The 24306-nt window shown below is 44.1% G+C and overlaps 1 protein-coding gene and 1 long non-coding RNA gene across 17 annotated transcripts in view; one reads left to right on the top strand and one right to left on the bottom strand.

Moving 5' to 3' along the window:
* The window catches only part of bcas3 (BCAS3 microtubule associated cell migration factor), a 474526-nt gene that overhangs the window by 221789 nt on the left and 228431 nt on the right, over positions 1-24306 (top strand). Inside the window, exon 23 of one of the 16 annotated variants that reach the window (XM_088299838.1) lies at positions 16807-16859. The exons of the other annotated variants lie outside the window; for them this stretch is intronic. Coding sequence (XP_088155964.1) covers positions 16807-16844 — 38 coding nt within the window. The 3' untranslated portion in view covers positions 16845-16859. Of the gene's footprint in view, positions 1-16806; positions 16860-24306 lie in introns of those variants that run through there. 16 annotated transcript variants of the gene reach the window in all.
* On the bottom strand, positions 8527-9506 carry LOC148334297 (uncharacterized). The gene is made up of 4 exons (XR_015844196.1): positions 9428-9506; positions 9303-9352; positions 9168-9239; positions 8527-9098 (listed from the first exon to the last, which is right to left on the bottom strand). It is a non-coding gene; the product is annotated as an uncharacterized LOC148334297 (long non-coding RNA).

Genomic DNA, 24306 nt, shown 5'->3' on the forward strand with positions numbered 1-24306 from the left:
CCTGTCCCAATCTTGTTGGTGCTCCGCTGTGAGAATTGCAAGTTGTTTTGCTAAGGTCCTGTTAAAGCGCTCAATAAGCCCATCACTTTGAGGATGCAGAGGTGCTGTGCGCGTTTTCCTCATGCCCAGTCGCTCACACATTGCAGTGAACACAGCCGACTCAAAGTTTCTCCCTTGGTCGCTGTGAATGACCTCAGCTGCCCCAAACCTTGTAAACATGCCTTCAACCAGCGCATCTGCAACAGTCTCTGCTTCTTGGTCGGGGATGGTATATGCTTCTGGCCATTTTGTAAAATAGTCCATAGCAGCTAAGACATAACGGTTGCCTTTGTCAGTGCATGGAAATGGGCCCATTATGTCCACCGCAATCCTCTCCATAGGAGCGCCCACTGCTAGCTGTTAAAGGTGGGCACGAGACCGGCCTGGTGGACCCTTGTGCGCTGTGCAGAGGTCACAACGGCGACAAAAGTCCTCAACATCTCGCCTTAGTTGACCCCAATAGAAACTTTCTGCGAAGTGTTTTCACCACACCAAAGTGTCCTGCCCCTGCAGGCCCATGAGAGGCTTTCAACACAGCCTCTCTCAGAGCCCTGGGGACGACCACCTGCCATCTATCCTTCCCAGTAGCAGGCTCCTTCCAGGCTCTCTGGAGCACCCCATCCTTGACCTGAAGAGTCCCAATCTTTGAATACAGTCCTTTAGTGGCAGGCGAGTGTCCAGCGACCTCCTCCCACTTAGGGTTTTGACCCGACGCGACCCACTGTAATACAGGTCGGAGGTCAACATCCTGTTGCTGCTGCTTCCTCCATTCAGGTGCCCCCACAACCTGCGCATCCCTACATACAGGGTCGACATGATCATGCGCGGGACTTTGCTCATCGCCACAAAGTTTTTTCTCTCGGGTCTCTCTCTTCTCGCAGAAGCGGCAGCCAGCAAGAGCACAAGGGCGTCGAGACATAGCGTCAGCGTTGGCATGGTGATTTCCAGCCCTGTGCTCCACTTGGAAGACATATGGCGCCAGTTCTTCAAGCCAGCGTGCAATCTGTCCTTCAGGCTCCTGAAAGGACAATAGCCACTGGAGTGCCGCATGGTCAGTGCGTACAGTGAATGGTAAACCGGACAGATAATATCGAAAATGGCTAATGGCTCTCACAATTGCCAGCAGTTCCCTTCGTGTGACACAATAACGCCGTTCAGCCTTATTCAAGGTTTTGCTGAAGTATGCCACTACTCTCTCCCCGTCTGCCCCCACTTGACTCAAAACCGCCCCTATTTCGACATTGGTGGCATCAGTGTCCAGGACAAACGGCAGGTTGGCATCTGGGGGAACGAGAATGGGTGCCTCCGTCAGCACCTTCTTTAGAGAGCTGAAGGCCCGTCTGCACTCAGGAGTCCAGTCAAAATCAGTGTCCTTCCGCTGCAGGTGGAAAAGCGGTGCAGCTAGACATGAGAAACCCCGCACGAATCGCCTGTAATAGGATGCCAGCCCAAGGAAGCTCTTCAGTTCACGCGAATGCTGGGAGTAGGCCAGTCCCTCACGGCTCGCACTTTCTCCTCCAAAGTGTGAATGCCTTCCCCTCCAACTTTGTGTCCCAGGAACTCAAGCTCTCTTCTCATGAAGCAGCACTTGTCAGGGTGAAGCTTCAGACCCGCAGTGGAAATTCTTTGTAAGACCCGGCGCAGGGCCTCCAAGGCTGTATGGAAAGAGTTCCCATGGACCAGGATGTCATCCAAATAGACCAAACATTCCTGTCGGGGAATGCCATCCAGCACCTTGTCCATAAGCCGCTCGAAGGTAGCAGGTGCATTACACAGGCCGAAACAGAGAACTCGAAACTGCCACAACCCCCTGCCAGTACAGAAAGCAGTCTTTGGCCTGGCTTTAGGGCTGAGGGGCACCTGCCAATATCCACTGCGCAGGTCTAATGAGGAGAACCAGGACGATCCAGACACCACATCCAGAGTCTCATCAATGCGGGGCAGTGGATAGGAGTCTTTCTTGGTCACGCTGTTTAAGGGTCTATCGTCCACACATAACCTTTTCTTCACTGTCTTTTTTTTTTTGACCATGACAACCCCTGAGGCCCCAGGGCTGTCAGATGGCTCAATGATGCCAGCTTTCTAATGTGCCCAGGCTGGCCACACACCCAACAAACTGGAGGGCCCCGTCGGGAACGAGCACCATTGCGTGGCGACTGCAGTGTGCTAGTGCGAATAAGCTCAGTCAGCTCATCCACCCATGATGGTTTCTCTTGGATTTGGTTCACCGGTGTGGCAGAGCGCACAACATGGCCGTCAACATGGTCAATCCATGTGGTGTCTCCTATGACCTCTCTCTCCACGGCCAGCTCCAGTGTCTCCTGAAGAGTACAGGGATGCGCTAATTGAGTCTGTATGCGCAGTTCTCTTGGGGTAATGGCCCGGATAAACTGGTCCCTGGCCAGCTCACTCTGCACATCAGTCGGCATATGGGCATATGCACGTCTTGACAGGGTTTCAATGTCATTCGCTAATACACGCAGAGGTTCACCAGCCTGTCTTTGCCTGTTAGAGAGCTCAGAGCGTAGAACATTAGGTTGACTGCATTGTCCAAAACGCCGTCTTAGGGCACCAACCATAGCGCCATAGTCATCTCTTTTGGCTGGGCTGAGCAATAACAACCAGGACAAAGCTTCCTCCATAAGACACATGGCCAGCTGCAGTGTTTTATCCTTCTCAGTCCAGCCAGCAGCCCGTGCCAAAAGTTCAAATTGGGCATGGAAAGCCTCCCAGTCTGCCCTACCGGAGTATTTTGGAGTCTTGACAGGCTGATGACGACAATGGCGGCCGTCAACGTCGTTCGCGCTTGCTCCTCCCCCAGCGTTCAATGAGCCGAAACCAGCATCGAATGCCAGCTTACTTGCGGTCCGCCTCAGGTGGTTAACCTGCTCCGAAACACTTTCGGGCTTCATATCACGCCGCATGCGTCATCGTAAGAATCGTCCACCACCTCCTCTTTGACTCGCTGGCGGCCGCCGTAACTTTCTTTACTCGTTGCCATCCTTTCGTAATCACTTCTGACACCAGTGTAACGTTGTATAATCAATCAGGCCAATTTGTCCATCAGCGAACGCTTTTATTATTAAGCCAAAAACGGCTGCTGTTGGCCGCAACCACGCCGATCAGAAAACAAAAACACAAGGACAACAACATAACGTTCACTCCCGTCGCTCCCCCGCTGCCTTCACAGCCTCCACAGAAAAGAGGAAAACACAGAACCCTTGAACTATTTACAAAGTCGCTACAATATATATATATATATATATATTCACTTTTATACTTGCAGAATTAGTATCACACATTAATAAATTTTGATATTCTCATTTGTGTTGCACAAGCAGCTGAGGTAATGTGTTTAATCTGTTATTCTTACTTACTTGTATCTGCCTAAATTCTCCTAGCTCCTGATTGTTTAGTTATATTCAGCTGGGAGAGTGTGTCAGGAAGTTTTTGTAGATGCCATGTATTGAGTAAAATGTGTTACACAGAAGAATTCTGTCTCCATCCCTCTCTCTCATTTTATGAAGTGTTCAATCAACCACCAACAAAGCCTCAAGTTACACTAGTAACAGCTTGCTGTTATCAGAACGAAGTAGCCTACTGAGCTTGATTCACTTTTGAATAAACACTTGTCACCAAAATGACTTTTTTCAAATATGGAGGGCGGCGCTTGGCTGGCATCTCCCTCAGCATCTTCTCTCATTCGCAGTGTGCAACGCGTGCTGCCCCGGTGGTGGACGTACCCAAACGAGTATAGTTTGCACCAGCATTACAATTTTTTGAAAGACAGATAACAAGGGATGTCATAAACAATTTTGTCCTGTCTCATATCATCACTGAAAACTCATGCAAGTCACGTCATGTTTTCATCATCAAAGAGCCACGTTTAGCTCATTGTCGTCTCGTTATCGTCATGAAAAAAGGGGTGTTAACAAAACATTTTCATCATCGTTGATGGAAACAACGCTGGTGTGGAGTTTGAATGTTCTCCCCGTGCCTGTGTGGGTTTTCTCCTGGTTCTCCAATTTCCTCCCAGATTCCAAAGAGATGGTAGGTTAATGGGAAACTCGAAATTGGCCCTCACTGTGAGTGTGAGCGCGATTGGTTGGCAAATGGTTCAGGGTGTACCCCGCGTACTGCCTGAAGACGGCTGCGATAGGCTCCAGCATGCTTGCGAGGAAAAGGAAAATGGATGGATGGATGCTTCATTGTTTGTGAGACTGATCTCTGTAATGGTTTCATGAAATAAAATGTAAAACATATTAGGGCTGGGCGATAAACAGAAAATTTACCGTTGCCGAAATTTATTACAATGACCGACATCATTTTGCCCATGTTGATAAATTCGGTGTTTAAAAAAAAAAAGAAAAGTATTTTCTATCTGCGGCAATGTTCATGCACCTTTAAGATAGCTACAGCGCGTCTAGTCACGTGACTCCACCCATCTGAACAAGAAAGAAAACAGACGACGCGGTCGTAGCTGGCGATTCAAATCCGCAAGCGACTGACACGGCTGAAGACGAAGTAACGTTAGTTGAAGTTGTTCCTGTTGCGCTTGTCCCGAAAAGAAAATCAACATCTGTCGTTTGGAAATGTTTTGGGTTCCATGAAGACGATGTTTGAGCAAAAAAACACCAACTACAAAGTGCGCCGTAAGCACCCAAAACAGCGCGTCCAACCTTTTCAATTTCACCACCCACAACACAACCATGCTGTGCTGAAAGTTCAAAGTGAGAAGTAAGGTTTGACAAGTGACAACAGCCCATTAACATCTCAGAGGTGGACCCGATAGCCTAGCACATAGCTAAAGATTTAGCTCCTCTAGTTACAGTGGCGCGCACAGGATTTAAACGCTTCTTGAAAGTAGCAGACAAGAGGTACGAAAATATTTGTCGCAAACCGTACTTCCCGATATGGACAACATCGGGACAGGAGCTTAGAGATGCCAAGCATTTTGCATCCACATCCGACTTGTGGTCGAGTCGCAACATGGATCCCTGTTTGAGCCTGACTGTGCATGACATAGACGACTAGTGGCGACTGCGCACCGGAGTACTCGAGACGGCACATTTTCCTGATGATGCACATTGTATGGCTTGCATTTACATTTTTTTCATTTTATTAAGCATTTTTTTATTTGGCATTATTTCTATTGTTTACAAGAGACCACACAAATCTAGGGCTTTGCACATATCATTACAGCATCTTGGCGCAATCTATTTGCAGAAAAACATTTTGCAAGAGGTACCCTTTTTCTCCTGTTCTTTGTGACATTGTTCAAGTTATGCAAAGCAAGCTATTTGGAATGTTTATACAAATGATTTTTGTACTTTTGTTTTTCATTGAAAGTAATGTGTACCAGTTGGTCAATTAAAAAAAAGCAGTTCATCTGCATTTCCTGCATTTATTTTGATTTTGGTCCACGGGAGGAATTCATCGTGCATTTATCGTTATTGAGGTAAAATTGCTCAATTTACCGCGATATTGATTTGAGGTCATATCGCCCAGCCCTAAAATATATACAGTAATCCCTCGTTTATCGCAGGGGATACGTTCTAAAAATAACCTGCGATAGGTGAAATCCACGAAGTAGTCAGCTTTATTTTTTACTGTTATTTTACAATGCAATACTGTACTGCAGAATGAAACAAAAAACAAAACCTCTTTTCAGGCCCAAAATGTGTTTAAGAAATAGAAATATTAACGTTTTCTTACAAATAACTAACTTTTTTCACTTCTAGACAACAGTAACGCCCCTGAGCTATTCAGGATTTACTTAAAAAATAGCACTGTAAAAAAAATCTGCAAAGCCGCGATAGGTGAATCGTGATATAGCGAGGAATTACTGTACTCAAAATACTAGCAGGAACATACCTAAGTAAAGTGGGGACGGCGAGGCTCAGTGGTAGGGCTGAACAATGTGTTGTTTTGGGACCGAAATCACGATCTCAAACAACCCATTTTCGAGATAGTCAAAGCTGTGGTTTGTGCCCCACATTCATGAAGCTGGTCGCACAGTTCTGATTTAAAAAAGACAACGACGACATGAGCAATTTAGCAGACGCCCTCAGACCCGAACACGTAAACGGATGACATCATCATGATGAAGAGGTTCGATGTCAAACATATATTTAATATTTATCATCACATCAATAATATTTGCACTATTTTGCACCACAGAGTTTTGAGAGCTACACAATATTATGTCTCCAAATTATATATTTTAATCAATTTAGCTTTGCTAAGGGACAATGATTTAATTGACTTATAATCTGACAATTATGTACAAAGAAAATACATTAGTATGAAATGTAAATCATTTTGGGGGTTGAAAAATGCAGTTTCATGAACACAATTACACATAAATATGAAATTATACTTGACAGAAAGTAATTTTTACAAACTTGAGAAAGAACTGCCCCCTTACAAAACCTCTTTAGTGTTTCTATATTTTTACATTTTTGGATAGCTTTTATTGTTTTTAATGGTATAATGACATTTTCTGTCATGTTTGTGAAGGTCACTGTACATTTTAAAGAAAATCGCAAATTAATCAACATTGCGATATCTGTCAGGAAAATCTCGATTTTTTTTTTTTCTTCCTAAAATCGTTCAGCTCTGGTCAGCTGTAGAGTGGTCGTTTCCCAACCTAGAGGTTGTGGTGTTTATCATTTTGACCATGTCAAAGTATCCTTGAGCAAGATACCGAACCCCCCAGTTGCTCCTGATGGTTTGTCATCAGTCAGTAGATGAGGTAATAGTCTGAAGCGCTTAAAGTACTGTAGGTAGAAAAGCGCTATACAAGTGACAGCCCATTTACCATTTACCAGAAAGCACAAGAAAGGAAAATAAGTCTGCTGCTGAGTCAAAGATAGCCGATGACATCACACAACAGCAACTGCAATCAGACAAAGTACAAAATACAAAAAAAATAGTCGGATGTGCATCTTATTTCCTTTATTTATTTATTTTTTGTTCAATTCACCTCAAACTTTTGTCTCAATGTAGTAAAGGGAGTCCATTTTAACTCCATTTTATCCCAGGCAGTCTGCAGATAGTCAGGTAGGCTATATTAGTCTACTTTCTGTTTAATATGTTCAAATGGTCTGTCAAGTGTGACAACTTTTAAAATAGTAGTTAGCCATAACATTTTTAGATAATTGGAGGCTTTTATTGAGGTGCTCCGGCAGTGCTATTTAGCTGACATCGAGTCATACTCCTCCAAGGTTCATGGGAAACTAACGTATCTTTGCAACAAAGCACACGCTCTCTGGACGTTTTGAGAAGCTGAGACATGAACACTCTCTGTCTGGCTTGCTGCCCTTATCTCTCTTCGTCTCACATAATACAATCTAAATACGTTAAACTTTCTTTTACTTAATTTCACCATAGCTGGAGCTATAACAAAGCACTCAACATATTTACAAACAATGTTCACAAATCAAAATCATTCAATTACAATGATTGCAAATATTGTCATTGTTACTTTAGAATGCTTAGTCCTTTGTTAGTGGTTAACTCACTGAGATAAAACAGCAGTGGCATCCTCAGAACACATTTGCAGTTTTTTGCTGCAGAGCCTTGCATATTTTACACATGATTGTAGGAAAAACAAAGTGGCAGCATTCTAAGACATGGCTGCCCCTCCATGCTTCAAGAAAATTGTCATATATTTTGGACAGTGCATGTATGAAAGTGACAGGCTTGCCAATGTGCCAGACTCTGCAGGTTGTGTGCAGTATTTGATATTTGCTTTTTTTGTGTGTATACCGTTTCATGACACGGGTGCCCTTAATTTCCTTTATATTGTCAACTTTTATTGTTTGTATTACTGTGTCGCACTCACCAGGTCGGAACTTGCCATGATTGATCATGCATATGCCCACAATAGAGCACTGTGATGATTTTGCGCTTTAACAGTTATTAATGATAACTGCCACCTTTCATAATTTAAATTATTCTTAACCTACAAAGTCAAAACTGGCGGGTGCATACATTATATGGGGAGCAATGTAGACAATTTACCTATGGAAACGTAACAACTCAAAATTATTCACATAGAAAAGTTAGAAAAACCATTGAGTATAATGAAGTGATGGCACATAGAAAAGGAGTTAAAGACTAAATGCTGAAGAAAAGGAGTACAGTGTGAACCGACTGTATTTTCTTTTATCATTGGTGTTCCCACTATATAATGGAGGTTTTTGTGGCACATATAATCTGTCTATCACGGTAACCCCCACTATTTTGCATAAGTCTGTGTTTTAACGCTATCATCTTTCACATTTTTTTATAAATTTTATTCATGGAAATGTATTCATTCAAGTCATTGTAATTAACCTTTTTGTCTAAAACGTGACAATAATTGTATATGTGGCAATTTGATGTTTAAAAAAACGAGCGGACAACGCCACCTGGGTACCCCAGGAGTATGAATCAACAAATAAAATTAAGGGCACGTGGTTCAAATACCCACAGAACAAAAAGTGAAGACAAAATGATATTTTTATTAAGATACAAATTATTAAAAAATAACTAAGAAGGAGTGGTATAAGACCTGCCACAACAAAACTCAGACAGGACTGGGTGCTTGCCACAACAGCAGTCAACAAAAAAATGGGGGATACAAACCTACACAGCACCCGTCAACTACAAAGCAAAATAAGTGAGCAAAAGGACTGCCACCAGGGGACCGCTGCTGCACCGGGACCCTCAGTGCCTGTCAGACAAGCAAAAAGAAACACAATAAAAAGCAAGCAATTGGGACATACCTCATACCACAAACAGAACAAACCCACACCACAATAAATCAAAGCAAAACAACAAAATACACAAAACTAACAAAATGACACGTATAAAACAATCCCGTGGTGCTTTGTATGGGTCAGCATAAGTGGCGATTTTCCCAATTGCATTGGCCGGCTCCAGCCCCTCAAGTCGGGTTACACGTTACGGCGACCCGGCAAACAGCATCCACCAGTTAAAATGACATTAAAATGATCTTTAAAATATGGAGCCATGACAGGAGTGTGGCCCAGAACGTGTGAGTGGCTCCAACACTGAAATAAAGCAAATACAATTAATTAGGATTTAAATCAAATTAATTGTATAATATTAAATCATCCTACCGGAGAGATGGACACTCAGTTTGCAATGGTTGGCTGGAAGAAGAGCCTGCAACCCTCCGCTGCACTTGATTGCTGGGAGAAATCAATTATTATCTTCCTCAGCAATTAACTAATGGTGGACAGCCAGCGCCTTACCTGTTTGAAGTGCGCTGCACACACAAAGTCCTGTCTTGAGTAACACCACGCTGCAGTAACGGAGCAGATGTGTTACTACGCAGCGCACGTGAAGAGATGGGCCGAGAGGATCGAAACATTCATACCTTAAAGTGCGAGTACACCCTGCTCACAGACGCCACGTCAGCACACGTCACCTGTTTGCCAGCTCCGTGAAGGAGGAAGAGAAAGCAAGAGGCAGATGGGCGCCGCCCATGTCTATTTATAGGCGGGCGTTTAATGACCATAGCCACAACGCCCCTTATGATAGGGTGTTTGGCTCCATTTTGCCACATGTGCTTATATTACAATGTTTTTACGAGAAATAATCCAATGACGAAATGTAATGAAATTTTGCCAATGGAGATCCAAGATGGATGTTTTTTTTATTATTATTATTATTATTTGAAGAGACGGGAGGACTTGACAAGAGAACCAATCACAACAAATTAGTAAGGAGTTTATGTAAGTTTATGTTTGAAAATGTGTTCAGAAAACACCAACAACTTGAAGAGGCATTGAGAGTAGAGTTCCACACAAAATCCACACAAAGGTGAGCATCTTAAGTAATAAAATAGGTTTATTTGATCACTGAGAATATATAAATCTACTACGACCAGTGCCAATAGCAAAAATAATCTTTCTCTGCATCATCTGTAGAAGTTTACCACTCTGGATTCTCCAGTGTCAAATCTACAAGGAGTGTCCCCTACCTATACTGTCCTGGAGTCTTCCATACGTTGGACAGCAACTTACGTTGTTGTTTGCTCTCAAGCAGCCCGTTAGCTGGTGGCCTATGCGAGCTTCTCTTCCACTAACATCGAAGGGCGTTTTGGTGGCATCTTGTCGCATTACATAAAAACATGACAAAGTGAGTAATCAGCAAATTGTCGTGGCTTAAGTTCCGCATAAAAAGAAAAAGATAAGCGAGTTTGTGAATATTAAACTGCAAATAGGCGAGGGTTAGCTATATAAGAGAAGCCATTGTAGTAAATTAGGAAATGCACTGTTCTAAAGAAAACTAAAATAAACACTTATAGTAGTTTTTAATGCTGTTTTTATGTAACCTTTATCAAAAATGTTTTGTTTTACTTCACAAGTATGCACAAAACAAAAATCAAAATGAAACAACAAAAATCCTTTTGTGAATACTATTGTAGGAACATGCGTTTTTTTTTTTCTTAATTCAGCAGTCGCATAACATATTATATTGCAACAAACTTAAGTGTGTTTTATTTATATTTTGTCAAATACGTTCCATTAGTTTGAGTACTAGTATTTCCAATTTCATAAACGCAGCATTCCATTAGCGAGAGAGCGTGTGTGAGATCTTTCCCCTTTATGTCAAACACAGACAAACACACTGTTTTGGTTGTTAATAAATGTGAGTTTACCGACTAATTCTTCCTGAATCCATAGTAGGCACTACAATATTGTGATAGTTATCCTGTTTATATGCCTAAGACCATACAGTACCTTCTTATTGTTTTTTCTCAGCCTAGGTTTGGTCAGTTAATGCATCACAATGATATGAGTATCGTTTATGATTGCGAGACTGTTGTTAAATCATTCTTGTTATATGTACATGCGACTCACTGTATGGATACTGCTAAAACGCTCTCTGTGCCAGAGCTAGAGGCAGAAATAACACGGTGTATCATCACAGCAACTATCCGCTGTGAGTGTAACTTAATTGTAACTGGGGGCAAATAAAAGTTGATGAAAAAAGATTCTTTGTTGTGTGACTCAGTCGACCCACTTATCGCCATCGCACCGGAAGGTACAAACGCAGCAATATGTTAGTGTACCAAAACGGGCATTGTGTTTGTGTTACAATGTTACATCAAACACACACCGTAACCTGTGATAACTACAACTAGCTTCCAGACACAACTGAATGTGTCAGAAATTAAATCAGGCATTAGTGGTGGCGCTCTAGAGTTGTTTAGATCCTATTCGGCTGACAGGACCTTTTGTGTTCGCCTAGGTTACTATGAGTCCAGCTCTGCCCCTTAGTCGTATGGTGTTCCACAAGGTTCAGCTTTGGGGCCCTTGCTGTTTTCTTTATAATGTTGCCCCTAGGTTCCATCCTTCAATTTCTATGCAATACAGTCACATCGATTCCCTGCTGAGCAAAAGAAAATGCTTTGTCCTTGACACCACTTCTGTCCTGTCTTGTGGAAATCAAAATCTTGCTTCACTTAATTTCTTGAATTTCAATGAAAAGAAGACAGAAGTTATGGTGTTCGGTTCCAGTGGCCCTTGTACTTTCAACCCTGAGACCTTGCCCCCCCTGGCATCTTATCTAAAGCCATCAGTATTGAACTTGGGTTTTAAATTGGACAGTGATTTTGAATTAGATCGGCAAAGCAGGGCTGTTGTTCGATCTAGCTAAAGTCAAGCCGTTTCTTTCCCAGCAGCACTTGACAAACAGTAATTCATGCCTTTGTTTCATCTAGGCTAGATTACTGTAATGCACTTTACTTTGGAGTCAGCCAGTCCTCCCTCACGCCCCTCCAACTTGTGCAAAATGCTACTGCTCACCTTTTAACTGGAGATCGGAAGACGGATCATATAACCCCAGTCTTGGCCTCTCTTCACTGGCTCCCAGTGCACTTAAGAGTTCATTTTAAGATACTTCTGTTTGTCTTAAAATTTCTAAATGGCCTCGCCCCCGTGTACCTCTCCGAGCTCCTCCACCCCTCCACACCTGCCTGCTGCCTCAGGTCTGCGGACCAAATTCTGCTGGAGGTGCCGAGGACAAAGCGCAGCCTCAGGGGGTATCGTCCGTTTTCTGTTGCTGGTGCTTCCCTATGGAATGACCTCCCATTGAATGTTAGAAAAGCCCCCTCTCTGTCCACTTTTAAAACTCATTTGAAGACACATTTTTATTCTTTAGCTTTGGACTCAATGTGAGACTGTCGCTGTTCTGCTGTTCTTCTGGTATCTTGTGTGTTCATGTGTTTTAGTTTGTGTTCCAATTTCCTCCAAATTTATATTACACTATATAGAAAGCACTTTGTTACACCTCCAGCTGTTGCTAAATGCACTAATAAAGTTGTATTGTATTGTATACATTTTCTACCAGATAAAACATGTAAACAAGTACACAATACACTTTATGTATCTGACCAGGGGTAATACATCAAGGACTTTTGTGTTAGTTAACATTTTAACAGAACTACAGCAGAAAAGTTATAGTGATTATAAGTGATTGTTTAATAACTGTCGGAAAGTGTCAGGATTTTCTTTGTAGGAAGACCCAAATACAGAGAAGCAAGCTTGCGAGGTGGACTGATTTAATTTAAAGTAAAAAGGCAAATGATGTTTTTGGATAAACTCATACCGAAGTATAAAATAACAAGGATCAAAGTAACAAACTAAAAAGTACTTGGACTTGAACTTCCCTTGACAGCAGACAATGAACCGGCCAGGAGTGAAAGGAACCCGGTAACTGAATACAAACAAATTTACGAGACAACAAGGAACACCTGTACAAGACACAAAGCGTTGGAGGTAGCTGATTGGTCAACACAAGGGATTGGTTAAACAAACACAGGTGGACACAATGAAGATGACGACAGACACACAAAGGCACACAAGCAAAAAAACATGAAACTAAAGTCAAAAACCTCAATCAATCAAACCAGACCACGACAGGAACGTTTATAGTTGCTTAGGTGATAGTACAGATTGGTGGTGTTTTGGGCTCAATCAAAACATTTTTTTTTCCAAATACGTCAAACCCGAATTGGTGTCACACCACTAATCAGTTTGGTGTGTTGGCTTGGTGTATGTGAGAGGCAGGAATAGGGTGTGATGGGTGTATTGTCACTGGCAGCTAGTCATGACATTTCCACGCCTCGTTTCCACTAAAGCATTTCCATCCTTTCCTCCGGCCACCCCCCAATCTCAGTCTTCCTCTTATAATTGGGACCTTGGCTTGCAATTATTCTGTCCAAAACCCACCCCCACCCACCATTGCCTTGTGGAAGCCTGATAGCAGGGCACCTTAGCACTAATATCAAGCATGTCCCTAACTCTGTGGCCCATTGCATCCTCACTTCCTCTGAGTTGCACAGAGAGGTTACAGTGGCATGATTGCCAACTAGGCAAAGGAGCCTCAGAGAAGGGCCTGCTGCCCAGCCAGCCCATCACTACTGTTCAGCCATGCACTAATTCAATAAATGAGCTGAGCGTCAGGGCAAGCATCACAGTTTCAAACTTATTCCCAAATGCCAACATGTTCTGTATCAATAGACACATATGGTATTAGGAGAAATGGCAGTACCTTTTATTTATTTTATCCCGTGGTCTCATCTTATGGCCTGCATTTATTTGATATTTATATATTTGTGCTATCTTGCTCATGCACTTATTAATGTATGTTTGTGTGTGTGTGTCTATAAGCGTGAAAAAAAAAAAAATATATATTTATATAAAAGAAAGAGAGAGAGAGAGAGAGAGAATGAAAAAGAGAAAGAGAGTTGGCCATTCCGTCATTGACGGACACCGTTTTGCTGATGTTCGATGCTAGATGGGAAATTTTAAAGAAAAGATAGAGTAAAGCACGCACGCAAGTGGGTTTTCGTCCATCACTGTAATCATCACTAACCGAGCCAGTCGCATGTTCCGTGTTTGTTTGTTGGCATATGCAGCAGCTTCCGCCTTCACCCGCGGAGAGATATCAGAGTTTTCCTAGCACGGTAGTGCATTATGCACGTTGCCAATGATGGTGGCTTAGCACAAGAATGATCAAATTGATTCATCTACTCATCCACTCCAAGACAGTCCATATAGCCAAAATAGTACATAAATCCAGGTAATGTTTCTACAATTTAAAAAAAATACATATGAGCATTTGTAACAGATTATTGCATGTATATCCATTGCAATATACAGTATACCATGCCTATGAAGCAGAATGCAAAAATTAATGTTTGGTAATTAATATTTGAGGTTAATATTATTACAGGAATAAGATTTTACTTAACGGGGCTTTCTTTAATGCTTTTAGTTTGATAGCACAGCATGCAGACTCAGATAATGATTTTTGATTGTGAATACAATGACCAGCTTCTCTGTTGACATTACATGACATAAATGAGTTGTTAACTCTTCCCATGATTGTGTAGGTGTTTTATCACTTTCTCAAAAAAATTCATTGATGGGAAGATAGTGATGTACATAGGAATCATAACTGGCGGTACTTATACTGCCTTTGGTTGATTTTAGTAACTCAGTCACAAATCACAAAGTTTCAGATGCAGGCAAAAGCAATTTGTCCTCCTCATCTCCTCGCATCTTCCCTGTCTTTGCTATAACTCTCCAGACTTTGATTCATTTTCCAGATGGGCCCAGTTTTGCTCATGCCGTGGTAGGTTGTCTGTTTGTATGGTTATGTGTATGTCTGTTCTTAGTGCATGTGTTTGTGGTTCACACACCCAGCAGTTTCAAGACCTTGTCCAAATTCCAGTGGAACAGTGCGGCGTCTTTCTCCGTCAGAACATCTGGAAGTGGGCATTTTGTAGTCGGTTGTAGTTATATTATCTTGTAGTGCCGTGGCTTTGTGTGTGTGTCGGTGCGTGGATGTGCATGGGTGCGGGCATTTGAGTGTGCGCATCCTTGTGCATGCACACATCACACAAAAAAAAGCACAAGCAATTTTAGCTTAAGTTGAGGAAAGATCAGAATGTTTTGTTTGCAATGCAGAATATGTAGATGAGATGCTTATTAAACTGCTGTGTGGACTTCATGCGCATGTGTCAATATTTTCAGTAGGATCGAGTGGTGATTGTGGATATTTTTGGTCTAATACATGTTTAGACCTTTACATGTTTCCAAATGCTTGGCAACTGATAGGCAACTTCTTCCCCATCTTCCGGAATGTGCAACTGAGTGTTTCCGTTTGTTGGTTATCTTGCAAGAGAAACACAAACAAATTTAAATCATTAGTCAGATCATGAATGTAAAGACATTTGTGATCCTGAGAAGAAGAAAAAATATTCCAACCAAGATAAACATTCAGGTTTATAAATGCTAAATATATGTACAGCTTGAAAGTGCAAGCGCATAAAACCTTTTTTTAAATTAAGCCCTCCCACAATACCTTTGTACTGTATATATAAATAAACTGTTAATAAATTTTATTTATTTACAACTGAATAAACAAGTGGAACTAGAGGTAGTGAGAATAACATGTTTGATCATTTAATTATGTGCATATGTCATACATAAAGGTTAATATTGAAACAAAATTGAATTCATGGAATTCAAATATATACTTGAAATGTGAAAACTTTGGAAATCATACGCTATGCATAATGGGGATTATGTTTGATAATTTTAGAGTAGGGATTTTTTTACTTTTTTATTTTAAAAGTGGGTATGATTAATATTAAGTTCCTGTGTCAGTTCATTCCCCAATTAATGCTTTTTAGCGAAATAGAGTGCGGTTTTAATGTTGTTCTGTCATTCACTCATTGGAATAAGTTGACTTGAAGAATTGAGTGAAGGCACATATTTGAAATTTGAATAAATCTTTTGGCACACCAACAAACACAAATATTATGAAAAGTAGAAATACAGTTGAAATTTGTACCCTCTGCAATCCAGGAGTATTTTTTTCTGTTACTATAAATTGTAAAAATAAATAAAAAAATGAATGTGTCAGGTTTTGACTGGTAGTCAGAGAGGGATGATGGGAGAAGAGGTTGCTACATTTGGTGGTGACATAAAACTGTTTGTCAACCATGGAACTGTGGCGCTACCAAGTCCCATATTTCCGAGGATCTGATTATGTAGGAAGATTCTGGACTATGGATAATGGAATGACAGAGTACAGACTACAAACAAAACTAACGCGAGACATTGATGGACTAGTGCTGGGATATCTTACTTAAACAAAGTGAACCAAACCTGAGAAATATATCTTGAACAAGATTAGCAGGATAGCTAAAAAATGATAAACATAACTCTGTCAATGAGGATAGTTTGATCGATAGTGTGAAGTCCTCCACAAAGAGCAAGATGGGTGAGAATTGTTCCAGTGTCCAGATTCTGCTGCTATCAAAGGGTCATTTCTAATTTTAAGCGTACTGTAGTGGGCAAAAAGTAGACAGGATTTCTTCAAAAAGATGGTTTCTTTTCCCCGAAGGAATTTATTCTCATACACTCTTTCTATTTGAATTTACCTTGATTTTGACTTGGTGTTTGATTGGTCTTGGGCCAAAAACAATTAACTTTGTTTTGTTTAATTTGAGTGATAATTTATGTCAAACCATTTTTTTTAAATGATTGATTAATTTTCCACAATATTCAGAAGCTGTTTTAATTTTTTTCCAGAACAATAGAAAGTTGAGTCATCGACAAATAAGACCCTTTTCAGTGCTTTATCTCTCTCTCTCTCTCTCTCTCTCTCTCTCTATATATATATATATATATATATATATATATATATATATATATATATATATATATATATCAGGTTTAAATGCCCTGACGCTGTTTGGGAGAGCTTACTGAAATGACCAAGGCCAGAAGAAACCAGGCAGAGTTGATTGTTTAACCGGCCACGGCAGGGAGAGAGCCCGAAAGCAGACAGGTGACTCGCTCAGTTCAGCTCCGCGCACCCTCTGCCTCTCCGTCCCGCCGCCTCCGCTTTTATTAAAGCTTGTAGCAGGCTCATAACGAAACTGAAAGAAACAAAAACTTAACTCACAACAAAGGTTAGATTAGACAAACTCAAAGCGAAACTTAACTCTAGAGGAAAAATTTAGGTGTGTGTGCGTGTGCAATTATTAGTACAAGTAGTGTATAAAAACATGATTAAAAATACACAAACTGATTACATAAAGTTACTTGAGGTTAATGTGGTCTTCAGCTTATCTTACAATACATATATATATATATATATATATATATATATATGTATATATATATATATATAAACATAGGAGTGTGTGTGCGTGTGTGTGTGTGTGTGTTTCGTAACTACAGCTAGCTTGCAGATATGACTGAATGTATCAGGAATAAAAAAAGGCATCAGCCACAATGTGCTTGCTTTCTTGGTCATTGTGCGTCCCCGTCATACTGCCATGAAAGTGAGGTTTGCATCTTAAGTATTTGTGGGTTAAATGTGCCGTAACTTTAGCACTCTGTTGCTAACACCAGGTAGTCATGACACCCCACCTCATTACCCAGAATACTTCCACAGATGACCCTAGACGGGCATACAGCCAGCGGGGAAAAGCGTGAGACAAGGCTGTTTACAGAGAAAAGCGATGCTCCATAAAAATAAATATGTAAATAAACGACTCGTCGACTACTTAAATAAATCTTGGACAATTTGGATCGGCAACGCTGTCGTGATTAATCAACTAATATTGGCCCTAATACGTATATAATTATAATTATTTATTTTAGCACCCTGAATTACCCTCTTGAACATTATCAGGATGCTGTTGTTTGCTTCAAGTTGGTCAAGTAAGTCATTATGCTGTGACACGCTGCCAGGAACAACTTAAAAATAAAAGTGTACATAGGTATTGATGTCATTATATCATGTGATTAGGTACGGTTTATTGTGGCGTGTTGGCGTCAAACTCAGCACGAACTCTACTGCAGTTACCTTGACTTCTTCTTGACAATGTAAACATAAAGAAGCATGTACTCCTAGCAGAAAAAAAATAGAAATAGAAATAGAAATAGAAATCCCTTTATTGTCATTGTACTCAAGTGTGCAACGAGATTAGAGGGCTCCCCTCTCCAGTGCAATACAACAATAATACAGACAAATATATAAATTAGATAAATAAAGAAGACAGTGCAATGGAATTCAGTACTGAATAGGGCATATAGAAACACATCACAATGCTGTTTTGCGAGGTTAGGGTGGTCTCGTGTGTGTGTGAGAGTTCAGTAAGGAGATGGCTCTCGGAAAGAAACTGTTTCTCAGTCTATTGGTCCTTGATTTGATGCATCTGTAGCGCCTGCCAGAGGGCAACAGGTCGAACAGGTGTGAGTTTGGGTGGGTATTGTCATTGACGATGTTGAGAGCCCTTCTGAGGCACCGGGCGGTGTAGATGTCCGACAGTGGGGGGAGAGGGCAGCCAATAATCCTTTGCGCTGTTTTGACTGTCCTCTGGAGCCTCACTCTGTCCGCCTCAGTGCAGCCGCTGTACCAGGTGGAGACACAGTACGTCAGCAGGCTCTCGATGGACGAGTGGTAGAAGGCCAGCAGCAGCTTCCTGTCCAGGTTGAATTTCCTGAGGACTCTCAGGAAGTGCAGACGTTGGCGGACCTTCTTTACCACTGCTGTGGTGTTGTGACTCCAAGAAAGGTCATCGGAGATCTGTACTCCCAGGAACTTGAACGTGTGGACCCTCTCCACACACACGCCTTCGATGCAGAGGGGGGGCGGCAGCGTCTTGTTCCTCCTGAAGTCGACGACAATCTCCTTTGTTTTAGCAGAGTTAAGGTGCAGTCTGTTGTCCTTGCACCAAGTTGTCAGTCTCTTTACCTCCTCTCTGTAGGCTGTCTCGTCACCTTCCGAGATCAGACCGACCACTGTCGTGTCGTCAGCAAACTTGACGATGGTGTTGTTGCCGTGGGCCGGGCTGCAGTCGTAGGTGTAGAGGGCGTACAGGAGAGGGCTCAGCACGCATCCTTGGGGGGAACCGGTGCTCAGCGTGCGGGTGGAGGACGTGTAGGGGCCGAGCAACACAGTCTGGGGTCTGTTGGTCAGAAAGTCCTTAATCCAGATGCGTGTGAGGGCAGGGAGGCCGAGAGTGTCCAGTTTGGCGACGAGGATGTCTGGGATGATCGTGTTGAATGCCGAGCTGTAGTCCACAAAGAGCATCCTTGCATAGCTCTGCTGTCGTTCCAGGTGGCCCAGCACAACATGCAGAGCAGTGTCGATGGCGTCCTCAGTGGATCTGTTAGCCCGGTATGCAAACTGGTAGGGGTCCAGAGTGGGAGGAAGGCAGTCCCTGATGTGCTGGAGAACCAGCCTCTCGAAGCACTTCATAATGACTGGTGTGAGAGCAACAGGACGGTAGTCATTCAGGTGGACGGCTGGTGACTTTTTGGGGACAGGAATAATGGTGGAAGTTTTCAAGCAGGAGGGGATGACTGCCTGAGCCAGGGAGCGGTTGAAGATCCTGCAGAAAACATGTGACAGTTGGTGGGCACATGCTCTGAGGACCTTGCCTGGTATTCCGTCGGGTCCAGTAGCTTTCCTGGGGTTGACCGCCAGGAGCGCGCGCCTCACATCGTGTTCCTCTACGATGAGTGGGGGGGAGTTGGAGCTTGAAGTGCGGGGGTGTGACGGTTGGGGCGAGTCAAAGCGAGCGAAGAAGCAGTTAAGCTCCTCTGCCAGCGATGCACTCGGGTCTACAGAGGTCGTGCTGCTGCCACGGAAGTTGGTGATGCTCCGTAGACCCTGCCACACCTCCCGTGGCCTGTTACTGGCAAGGTGGGCCTGGAGCATACCTTGAATGCGATTGGGAATGAGATTCCGGAAGCCCAACTTGTTCGCCTTCGTAGGCATACTCATCGGAGTGCTCAGTGTAGTGAGCTTTTACTATTTGGAGATACTTTTTATTCTTTTTAGGCGATAGCATTATTCAAACTACTTGTCCTTTTGTTGACATGTCCGAGTCCACACTGCGTCAGTGTAACTTGACCACGAGTTGTTCCCACGGTAATATTAGCGTCTTTACTAACTATAGTGAAGGTGATACCTCAGGCTGGTTGTGCTTCGATGGAACCACAGTTTATCGTAGCAAAATGTGCACACTTAAGACTTAAAAACCTAGTGGGCATCTCTGGTACTGCTTTTAACTGGTTTTAGTCCTATCTCACACACAGAATTAGAATTAGAATTAGAAATCCCTTTATTGTCATTGTACTCAAGAGTGCAACGAGATTAGAGAGCTCCCCTCTCCAGTGCAATACAACAATAATACAGACAAATATATAAATTAGATAAATAAGAGAGTGCAATGGAAAATAATACTGAAGGGTATATATAAAACACATCACGATGCTGTTCTGCAAGGTAAGGGTGGTCTCGTGTGTGTGTGAGAGTTCAGAATAGAGATGGTTCTCGGAAAGAAACTGTTTCTCAGTCTATTTGTCCTCGATTTGATGCATCTGTAGCGCCTGCCAGAGGGCATCAGGTCGAACAGGTGGGAGTTTGGGTGGGTATTGTCTTTGACGATGTTGAGAGCCCTGCTGAGGCACCGGGCGGTGTAGATGTCTGACAGTGAGGGGAGAGGGCAGCCAATAATCCTTTGCGCTGTTTTGACTGTCCTCTGGAGCCTCACTCTGTCCGCCTCAGTGCAGCCGCTGTACCAGGTGGAGACACAGTACGTCAACAGGCTCTCGATGGACGAGTGGTAGAAGGCCAGCAGCAGCTTCCTGCCCAGGTTGAATTTCCTGAGGACTCTCAGGAAGTGCAGACGCTGGTGGACCTTCTTTACCACTGCTGTGGTGTTGTGAGTCCAAGAAAGGTCATCGGAGATCTGTACTCCCAGGAGCTTGAACGTGTGGACCCTCTCCACACGCACGCCTTCGATGCAGGGGGGGGGCGGTACCGTCTTGTTCCTCCTGAAGTCGACGACGATCTCCTTTGTTTTTGCAGTGTTGAGTTGCAGTCTGTTGTCCTCGCACCAAGCCGTCAGCCTCTTTACCTCCTCTCTGTAGGCTGTCTCGTCACCTTCCGAGATCAGACCGACCACTGTCGTGTCGTCAGCAAACTTGACGATGGTGTTGTTGCCGTGGGCTGGGCTGCAGTCGTAGGTGTAGAGGGCGTATAGGAGAGGGCTCAGCACGCATCCTTGAGGGGAACCGGTGCTCAGCGTGCGGGTGGAGGACGTGTAGGGGCCGAGCAACACAGTCTGGGGTCTGTTGGTCAGAAAGTCCTTAATCCAGATGCGTGTGAGGGCAGGGAGGCCGAGAATGTCCAGTTTGGCGACGAGGATGTCTGGGATGATCGTGTTGAATGCCGAGCTGTAGTCCACAAAGAGCATCCTTGCATAGCTCTGCTGTTGTTCCAGGTGGCCCAGCACAACATGCAGAACAGTGTCGATGGCGTCCTCAGTGGATCTGTTAGCCCGGTATGCAAACTGGTAGGGGTCCAGAGTGGGAGGAAGGCAGTCTCTGATGTGCTGGAGAACCAGCCTCTCGAAGCACTTCATGATGACTGGTGTGAGAGCAACAGGACGGTAGTCATTCAGGTGGACGGCGGGTGACTTTTTGGGGACAGGAATAATGGTGGAAGTTTTCAAGCAGGAGGGGATGACTGCTTGAGCCAGGGAGCGGTTGAAGATCCTGCAGAAAACATGTGACAGTTGGTGGGCACATGCTCTGAGGACCTTGCCCGGTATTCCGTCGGGTCCAGTAGCTTTCCTGGGGTTAACAGCCAGGAGCGCGCGCCTCACATCGTGTTCCTCTACGGTGAGTGGGGGGGGAGTTGGAGCATGAGGTGCAGGGGTGTGACGGTTGGGGCGAGTCAAAGCGAGCGAAGAAGCAGTTAAGCTCCTCTGCCAGCGATGCACTCGGGTCTACAGAGGTCGTGCTGCTGCCACGGAAGTTGGTGATGCTCCGTAGACCCTGCCACACCTCCCGTGGCCTGTTACTGGCAAGGTGGGCCTGGAGCATACCTTGAATGCGATTGGGAATGAGATTCCGGAAGCCCAACTTGTTCGCCTTCGTAGGAATACTCATCGGAGTGCTCAGTGTAGTGAGCTTTTACTATTTGGAGATACTTTTTATTCTTTTTAGGCGATAGCATTATTCAAACTACTTGTCCTTTTGTTGACATGTCCGAGTCCACACTGCGTCAGTGTAACTTGACCACGAGTTGTTCCCACGGTAATATTAGCGTCTTTACTAACTATAGTGAAGGTGATACCTCAGGCTGGTTGTGCTTCGATGGAACCACAGTTTATCGTAGCAAAATGTGCACACTTAAGACTTAAAAACCTAGTGGGCATCTCTGGTACTGCTTTTAACTGGTTTTAGTCCTATCTCACACACAGAATTAGAATTAGAATTAGAAATCCCTTTATTGTCATTGTACTCAAGAGTGCAACGAGATTAGAGAGCTCCCCTCTCCAGTGCAATACAACAATAATACAGACAAATATATAAATTAGATAAATAAGAGAGTGCAATGGAAAATAATACTGAAGGGTATATATAAAACACATCACGATGCTGTTCTGCAAGGTAAGGGTGGTCTCGTGTGTGTGTGAGAGTTCAGAATAGAGATGGTTCTCGGAAAGAAACTGTTTCTCAGTCTATTTGTCCTCGATTTGATGCATCTGTAGCGCCTGCCAGAGGGCATCAGGTCGAACAGGTGGGAGTTTGGGTGGGTATTGTCTTTGACGATGTTGAGAGCCCTGCTGAGGCACCGGGCGGTGTAGATGTCTGACAGTGAGGGGAGAGGGCAGCCAATAATCCTTTGCGCTGTTTTGACTGTCCTCTGGAGCCTCACTCTGTCCGCCTCAGTGCAGCCGCTGTACCAGGTGGAGACACAGTACGTCAACAGGCTCTCGATGGACGAGTGGTAGAAGGCCAGCAGCAGCTTCCTGCCCAGGTTGAATTTCCTGAGGACTCTCAGGAAGTGCAGACGCTGGTGGACCTTCTTTACCACTGCTGTGGTGTTGTGAGTCCAAGAAAGGTCATCGGAGATCTGTACTCCCAGGAGCTTGAACGTGTGGACCCTCTCCACACGCACGCCTTCGATGCAGGGGGGGGGCGGTACCGTCTTGTTCCTCCTGAAGTCGACGACGATCTCCTTTGTTTTTGCAGTGTTGAGTTGCAGTCTGTTGTCCTCGCACCAAGCCGTCAGCCTCTTTACCTCCTCTCTGTAGGCTGTCTCGTCACCTTCCGAGATCAGACCGACCACTGTCGTGTCGTCAGCAAACTTGACGATGGTGTTGTTGCCGTGGGCTGGGCTGCAGTCGTAGGTGTAGAGGGCGTATAGGAGAGGGCTCAGCACGCATCCTTGAGGGGAACCGGTGCTCAGCGTGCGGGTGGAGGACGTGTAGGGGCCGAGCAACACAGTCTGGGGTCTGTTGGTCAGAAAGTCCTTAATCCAGATGCGTGTGAGGGCAGGGAGGCCGAGAATGTCCAGTTTGGCGACGAGGATGTCTGGGATGATCGTGTTGAATGCCGAGCTGTAGTCCACAAAGAGCATCCTTGCATAGCTCTGCTGTTGTTCCAGGTGGCCCAGCACAACATGCAGAACAGTGTCGATGGCGTCCTCAGTGGATCTGTTAGCCCGGTATGCAAACTGGTAGGGGTCCAGAGTGGGAGGAAGGCAGTCTCTGATGTGCTGGAGAACCAGCCTCTCGAAGCACTTCATGATGACTGGTGTGAGAGCAACAGGACGGTAGTCATTCAGGTGGACGGCGGGTGACTTTTTGGGGACAGGAATAATGGTGGAAGTTTTCAAGCAGGAGGGGATGACTGCTTGAGCCAGGGAGCGGTTGAAGATCCTGCAGAAAACATGTGACAGTTGGTGGGCACATGCTCTGAGGACCTTGCCCGGTATTCCGTCGGGTCCAGTAGCTTTCCTGGGGTTAACAGCCAGGAGCGCGCGCCTCACATCGTGTTCCTCTACGGTGAGTGGGGGGGGAGTTGGAGCATGAGGTGCAGGGGTGTGACGGTTGGGGCGAGTCAAAGCGAGCGAAGAAGCAGTTAAGCTCCTCTGCCAGCGATGCACTCGGGTCTACAGAGGTCGTGCTGCTGCCACGGAAGTTGGTGATGCTCCGTAGACCCTGCCACACCTCCCGTGGCCTGTTACTGGCAAGGTGGGCCTGGAGCATACCTTGAATGCGATTGGGAATGAGATTCCGGAAGCCCAACTTGTTCGCCTTCGTAGGAATACTCATCGGAGTGCTCAGTGTAGTGAGCTTTTACTATTTGGAGATACTTTTTATTCTTTTTAGGCGATAGCATTATTCAAACTACTTGT

The sequence above is a fragment of the Idiotropiscis lumnitzeri genome, chromosome 7, assembly GCF_059441095.1.
Source record: "Idiotropiscis lumnitzeri isolate Australia: NSW breed Sydney's pygmy pipehorse chromosome 7, RoL_Ilum_1.0, whole genome shotgun sequence".
NCBI classification, from domain to species: Eukaryota; Metazoa; Chordata; class Actinopteri; order Syngnathiformes; family Syngnathidae; genus Idiotropiscis; species Idiotropiscis lumnitzeri.